The sequence below is a fragment of the Fusarium phalaenopsidis genome (assembly GCF_050370095.1).
Source record: "Fusarium phalaenopsidis strain FUZ10S chromosome Unknown contig_32272, whole genome shotgun sequence".
Taxonomy (NCBI): Eukaryota; Fungi; Ascomycota; class Sordariomycetes; order Hypocreales; family Nectriaceae; genus Fusarium; species Fusarium phalaenopsidis.
In genome coordinates this window covers 240280-247828 of record NW_028145420.1, presented here as the reverse complement: position 1 = coordinate 247828, position 7549 = coordinate 240280, and the positions used below count along the sequence as shown (strand labels likewise).

The window sequence follows — 7549 nt, the reverse complement described above, 5'->3', positions numbered from 1 at the left end:
GGCGCTGTCTCTCGTTATGCCGGTACCATCTGACGCATTATCAATATCGTTATGGTCTCGAACGATCCAGTACCGCGCATGCTTTCTACGCATCCAAGTTTGCAATCGAACTTCAGTCCATCGATTCTCTGCGGCCTCATGCCCTGTCTCCCTCCAGTGACGGGTGATATTATCGCGTGCCGTTGTGAGATACCTGCATGCGGCGCAGCTATAACCATGTAGCACGTCAAGCGGTTCAATTGCCGCACTACCGTCAGCCGGCAGTTGACTGAGCTTTGGATCGGCCAAATCCATAGTACTGTAGTAGTCCTTGATGTCCTTTAGCGTCTGTCCTGTTATTTGATGCTCGTGCCGGAAATGCGACTCGATACCAGCACCGGGCCGAACTGCTGCTCTGCAATCACAGCAGATAAGCATCCGGTGCTCCTCATTGAGTTGGGCAATGTCGTCCATGCTCTACTGTGTTAGCTTTAGCTAATAACTAAAGCTTTTAATGGAACGAGTTAAAAATACCGTCATGGAGTCCTTTTTGACTATGAACCCCTTTCCTCTGTAACCCTAACCCCAACTGGCTGCTAGCTAACCCCAACCCTGGTGTTGGGAAATTTTGGACCAATCAGCGACTCGATCCAACTCCAAGCGATATTACTCCAAAGCACAGACGGCAAAACACGATTTGTATGGGCGATTTTACTTAAATCGCCGGAGAATAATACCTAGGGTGCGAATATATTGGTCCTTGGTTATGGATGAATGAATTATTATTTATTTGGTGTGAATATGTTTATTATTAATATTGAACTTGCTTTTGCTGGTTGCTATGGCACTAAACTCTATATGATGCTCTGCTCTCTGTTATCTGCTCTATGGCTATATGTGACCTAACTAATTACGTATTATGGATTATATCTTGGTTGATTGCTTATTTTTTCGTACTGGCTCCTGGCTAAATGGCTCTCTATCGTATATCTCTCGGTCATATCCCTCTTTCGCATATCTCTCGGTCGAATGCCGCTTTATATGATATCTCTTGGTTGTATACCCCCTTGGTGGCATATCGTCTGTAAAAACCCTCTACCCCTCTCTTATCTTCCTTTCTTTTTCTTCTCCCCTCTATCATTCTCTCGCCTATAACTACTTGGCCTAACCGTAATCGACCACATCCGTCATCTATACTCTGCATTGCAACTATTACCTCTCCTCCTCTTAACCCTCGAATCGCTAACCGGGTATTTCTTTTGATATCCCACTCGGCCACTCGCGCTAACTATCCCTGGAACTGTTGGCTGCTATGCCTCTGCTGCTTCCCATCGGCCCCCTCACGCTGGTCGCCACCTTCGGCAATGGCATTCTCTCCTTGCGCCTGGCTGTTGCCTTCCCTACCTTCCACGACTTTATCTACGTCTACGTCGGTTTTACGCCTGCCCTCGGGTCCTTCAACATCGCCCTCCTCCTCCACCATGCCTATTGGATACAACTCGTCGGCCGCTACTACTGTGGCCGTGGCCTAACTACCAAATATAACTCTATACTCGCTATCGCGCCTATCTTCTCTGAAATGCCATCTTGCCTCTTTTATGCCAAAACGCGTCGCGGGTTCCCGCAATGTATGATGACGGCCTGGTACTCTGAATCGCCGCGGCCCTTATCTATCACCACTTTGGCCTGTATGACGACTATAATAAAACGGCGCGGGCGTCTACTATTTGATGGGTATATGGACTCCCGCTTCTGATGGTTACCGGGCTTATCTTATTATCCGACGGGCTTCTTTTCCCTACCGATGTACGGGCCCTCGTTCAAACGCGGCTCGGTTGCCTACCCCACCCCTGATACTGTATATACTATATAAATAACCTTACGGGCTCTGGTTGATGGGCTTCCCCTCCCTACGGGTTGACGGGCTTCCACTTCGGACCCTGATACTATCCCTGCATTGACGGGGTCCCGTTTTCGACGGGTTATCAACGGTCACCTGCAACGGCCGGGCTCCTGCCCATGGGCCTGCCTTAATGGGCTACTTCTATGGCTCTCACCTTGCCGGCGCGCTGGCCCTGCAATATTAATATCACAATGGCGGTTATGCCACTTGATCTGATGCCCGTGATAACCCTAACCCCAAAACCTGGCCTTGGGCATGGTCGTCGGATCGAACTGTCTGATGCACGGTCCACCTATACGACCCAATCATATCACGCATGACTGCTCTCTTTCAACCACATCGAAAAACACAACCAAACTTCAACCGGGGCGCAACGGCGCAATTGATATTGGAATCAATTGAAACTTATGGTATTATCCCCCCTAATCATTATCTTTTAATATATATCATAATGGGCCATTTTGCTGCCTGAAATGTCTTTGACTTTGCCCTCTTGGTTTCTCTACGACCTTGCCCCCTGGGAATTTTTAGCGCCGTTTTCATTTATATGGCGTTTTCAACGACTCTGCCCCTCTGGGTCGTCGCTGAATTGTTGGTAGGGTTATACATTAAAGTACTTCTACTCATATTGGTGTTTCTCGATTCGAAATGTATACTTCGGCCCCAATGAATCCCACTTTCACCAAGTGCTCGCGCGACATTTCTAATCTCGACTCCAATTCGGATCAACAAACAGGCATTATCTTCGATATTGAAAGCTCGACTCGGCGCACAACACTATCTGTCACATATAGCCCGCCTGACGCCTTGGATTCATCATCATCATTATCACGCCCATACTCTTCAACTCTCTCCTCTATAGTTTAGACGGCCTACTGATTCTTATATGCTACTCTTGGGCGTCGATGATATAATAATGACTATGTCGGTAGGGTTATTAGCCGCTCTCTTACGGCCCTCCTCAAACGCTTCTGTGGTCTCCACGACTCATCAGTCTCATTTGTCTGTGCGGTCCAGTTCGTCTCTTCCGAAGAATTCGAGGCAGTATCGGCAATTCTCCTCACTCGTTCGCGACCATATTGTCTGAAGTGTTTCCGAAGACTTTCTCGCTCCTCTACCGTCCGCATCCCGACCCTCAGCCACGGGAAATGGCGATATCCTTTTGCACGATGCGCTGCAACTAGGGATCCTGAAACCATCTGACTGGTTTCCGATATGTCACCCTGCCTGGAGTCAGGGGTAAGACTCTGATCCGGAGGGTCATTGCTGCTAGCCTGTAGTAGCTCACAAAAAATTCGATCCAGCTCATCTAGAGTCCTATCCCGAATGCGTCCAACCATGCGAAGCTGAGGTGGTCGACCAGCCTCTGCGACAGGAAAGATCCATCCCTTCTTGAATGGCTCCACGGCGCGGCCAAGCTGGAGAGCATCGAGGCTGATGCGATCGCGCGTGCTCCTGACCAAGTCTCGGGTGGACCAATGGTAGCGGCAGCTTATATTATCGGCGCTATCCGTCCAGCCTCTATCTCCAAAGCGGTATCTACAAACCTCGGAGAGCGCTTGCGAAAGGTCGTCCTGCGTCGAGATGCGAAGATCTGTGTCGTCGACCTTCCGCGTCGGCACAGACGGCTCAGAAAACCCCGTCGACTCGGCCGAAGGGCCGACGTGAATGACAGAAGCCCAAGTCAGGCGGCGTTTGAGATTCGCCGCCCGGCTCTCCTTCGTCGTGGTAAGGAGCTCGGTATCCGACGGCCACGGAAGGATCCAGTGAGTTAATAAGACGATCCGCCTAAGCTGCGCGTACCATTGCGTCGCCTTGGTCGACCCAAGCGTCATCTCGACGAGCTCAATGCTGCGGCGCGTTGCAATGCGAAAAGGGAGAGAAGACCAGCCTCTTCGACGCTTCATGGATGTGTCTGCAGAGCCGGGTGAGAACAGATCGTCAAACAGATCTATCACATTAGTTGACCGCAACTTGTTTCCGGTAACAAGATGAGGTCGGGTGTGGTCAATGTCACGCTGGCGATCGTGGAACAAGTCTGACAGCCCGTCGTAGCAGAAGGCCGGAGGACTAGACTCCGGGTGTCTGATCATCGCCTCGCCCGTAACGTCGGAGCCTGTCTTCCACTTGGTGCTCTTCAGAGCCGCGCGCCAAACGTCCCGCTGGAAGAGTTCGATGGCTGTGGAGTGGAGGTATTCAAGCCACAGCCTCCTTGCCACTACGTTCTCATGGACTTGGTACCGTCCTGCCCAGCTCTGGGCTTGCCACATCCGGACATGAACGTCGCGAATATCCTTGAGTACTCGCCATTGCCGCTTATAGTCCTGGCGTAGGAGGTCATTACCAACCGCCAGTCGATCGCCAACTTCGGAAGCAAACCGCCAGGTGTTCCAGTCGAACTTCCCTGGAAGCCACCAGCCAAACCCGTATACCTTGGACGTCTTACCCAGGCCTAGTCCTTCTCGTTGTACTTCGACCGCCTGCGGTTCCCCCTCTCGGGGCCGCGTACGCTGTGTTGACGTCCATCTATCCCCCCAGAGCACTGGCTCCCTCGTGATGAGGGATGAGTCGTAGCTAAATCGAAGTCCGCGGAGTGCCGTTGCCATGACGATGGTCTCAGGCAGCGAGTACTTCAGGCCAGTCTGTGCCTTGATGTACTCAAACAGGAAGCAGTATCGATTGATGCTGGCACGGAGGAATCTAGCCATCGTCTGAGAAGGAATGGCAAAGAAAGGGTAGTCTCCTGTGTCATCCTCTGACGCCTCTCTTGGCTGAGCTGGAGCTGGAGCTGGAGCTGGAGCTGATGAGAATAGATCCGTGATACGCCGTAGGAGGGCTAGCGACACTCGGTCCTCCGCCCGGATGCCATATGTAAATTGGTGCTGTGTCAGTTCGAGCGCCGACCGCACCGCATCGTCATCCGTTTCATCCTGTTCGACCGCCGGAAGGTTACGGTGGATGCGGAGCTTGCTGAGCCTGTATGCACATTGCACCCGGGACTGGTGCGCATGCGCTCCCCGCGTCGAGTTGCGCTGGTCGAGGAGATACGACGGGTCCAGGGCCATGCTCTCGGTATGGCGGTTCTGGAAAGGGTATTGCTTAGTGGCATCGAATGGGACCTTGATGAGGTTATAGAACTGGCTGTAGACGAGGCCTTTTTGAAGCTCCCAGCTTCCTGGCCCGGGAGTGATCGTCATATCTCTGGCATCGCGGAGGGTTACGAATGGGTAGGTGGTCCGGCGAATGGGCGGGCTACGGCGCTTACCTGACTCACCCCGATCGGCGCCCTCTTCCCGCCCATTGAGGCGATTCTGAAGCTGACTCCACTGTAGCCGACGACGCCAGAGTCTGTCTAGACAGCATCGGCGCCATAGTAATACACGCCCACGCGGTCCCATCTCGGCGGGTGTCAGCTGGCGCCCGATGTCGATGTACGTCGCCTGTGGATCAACGTAGGTCTCGTCGACTGCGGAGTCCCAGTGACAATGCCACTCTTCAAGCGTTGACTCGAGCGTAGGCCGCATCCACGTCAGCTTAGTGTTCTTAGCAGCCATGTAGAGCCGCAGGCCGGCGTACTCGGGGAAGGGAGCAGCCCTTGCCTGGACTTCTTCCCAGAGAGCGGCAAGGTATCGGGACTGCAGTGTAACGTAAAAGTGCTTACGGTGCGGTCCTGACGGGTTACCCGGTGCCTCTCGCCTCTTCGTGCCCATGAATCCCCCTAGTTCCTCCTCCATATCCGCCTCCTCTTCCTCGACCACCGCTTTGGCTGCTAGCGCTTCCCGGGGTGCGCTCGAGTCTGACGAGGCGATGGCGTGGGTTTTGGGGATGTACTGGAGTATGTTGTTGTCATCAATGACGGCTTGCATGGCGGGCAGCGTCACTTCCTCATACTAGTGCATGAATCTTTCCCTCGGGATGCAAGTCTGCGTGTAGGGGTCGGAGAGCTGGCTGCGGAACAGGGTAGGGAAGAAGACCTAGATATAAGTGTCCGCTAGACCGATGACGCGCCCGAGGCAGTAATTTGGGATATTATGGAGAGGCTGTGTTATGGCGGCATCACCGTCTGGACCACCAGGAGAAGGGATTTCCATGCTGAGATGGACATTATCGACGTGATTGAGAGTGACGTGCGGTTGAGTATACCATTGGAACCCTAGCCTAGCGACGCCGAGGGACGTTGGGAAGCTGCAGAGACTATCGATATCGTATGACGATGAGATCGAGTTGCGCTCTGGTCCTTGTGATTGGTGATGATGGGAGTGCATACACAGGTAAGGCGGGCTTGACTCATCTGCCGTCAGGCCTTCCATCGCTACCTTGCAGGCGCTGCTGTACCGGGTAGGGCCGTTTTCCGAACAAATTGCCCGAGGTCCGGGGCGTAGTAGATCTTGTGCTGGATCAAGGACTGATGGGAGACGAGTCTCGCTCGTGTCGCCATCCGGTGGGGTCCTGCCCTCTAGCCGCTTTGCGACGTCAAGGAGTGAGGAGCAGGTCGGTGTAGCCCCTCGTTCCTCGGCTGCCTTTTCCACCTGAACATGATGGTCGTCTTCATGCTGCTGGGAAGTGCATCCTATTGCGCCATTCCACTCTTGGAATAACAGCACGGCGGGGTCGGCTGGTTCCACGGTTCCATCAGCACTGCCATCAACGGGAGTCTCGAGCTCTCCGCGTTGCGGCGCTACGTCAGCCTGCCCATCGGCCGCGGCGTTGGATGGTGATGGCACGCCAAGGTATTGTGAAATGACCTCGATCCAGTACGATATGGCACTGACCTCTCGCAGATCTGGGTCATGTATCCCAGACAGGTACGGCTCCTGCTGCGTCCAGTCAAGCTGTTCGAACGGCAAGGCCTCGTCCTCGCCCCGGCCCATGGCTAGATCACCTATAGCCAAGAAACACCGGGCACACTCTATCACTATGAGGCCGCAGGTCCACCCATATACTTGCCGAGTCGTCGGCACATCGTAGACCGACGCCGGTGCAGAGCCTTGATGATCCACTACAGCATCATGGACCTCTCGGAGAGCCGAACGGCAGGAGTCGTCCGGATGGAGGGAATCGAAGACGATGAAAGACGATCGGGCTCGCTGGTAGATGGCGAGAGACCAGTGACCGATCGTATTGTCGACGCCCGGATGAAAGATGGGTATAATCGTATTATCATGCCGGCGCATGTCTTCGATCTCGGCTGGGCTCAGCTGTATAGCATGATGTTCGCCTAGCTGGATGGTCCGCACGAGTGTGATGACGTCCTGGCGGCCACTCAGCTCAATGACAAGCCGAATACCGCAGAGGACGTCCTCAGTAACGAGGTAGTCCTATCGTTCAAGCCGGCGACGGAGATTCCAGCTGTAAAGCCCGTGATAACTCCATTCGACTCCAAAGTTTCTCGGCGCTTGACGAGGACGGTCGATAAAGTCCTGATGCTCCTGTATGAACGTCTTGACGCCAGCAGCCGATGATAAGAGAAACCCGTCTTGGTCTTGGGCATTGGCCCTTGTTGACCCGGGCGAGCTGTCTGGCGTGTGAGGGGAAGGCCGCAGCCAGGTATGCAGTGTATTCTTTTGCTCCTGGGGGGTTGATCGACTCCTTGGCTGGCATGGCCGTGGCGGCGTTTCGGTCTGCGGTCCATCAGAGGTGTGACAGGCGCCAGCAGAAGCGACAGAT

At 53.9% G+C, this 7549-nt stretch overlaps 2 protein-coding genes across 2 annotated transcripts; both read right to left on the bottom strand.

The window, feature by feature from the left end:
* Nucleotides 1–3100: 3100 nt before the first annotated feature.
* On the bottom strand, nt 3101–5748 carry LRP88_00109 (uncharacterized protein; the record flags this gene model as incomplete). Its single annotated transcript, XM_083236829.1, has 2 exons — nt 3101–3105; nt 3171–5748. 2 exons carry the CDS (start codon nt 5746–5748, stop codon nt 3101–3103), a joined length of 2583 nt encoding a protein of 860 aa, XP_083107446.1.
* A 108-nt stretch (nt 5749–5856) lies between these two features.
* Nucleotides 5857–6753, bottom strand: LRP88_00108 (uncharacterized protein; the record flags this gene model as incomplete). Its single annotated transcript, XM_083236828.1, has 1 exon — nt 5857–6753. One exon carries the CDS (start codon nt 6751–6753, stop codon nt 5857–5859), a length of 897 nt encoding a protein of 298 aa, XP_083107445.1.
* Nucleotides 6754–7549: the final 796 nt, after the last annotated feature.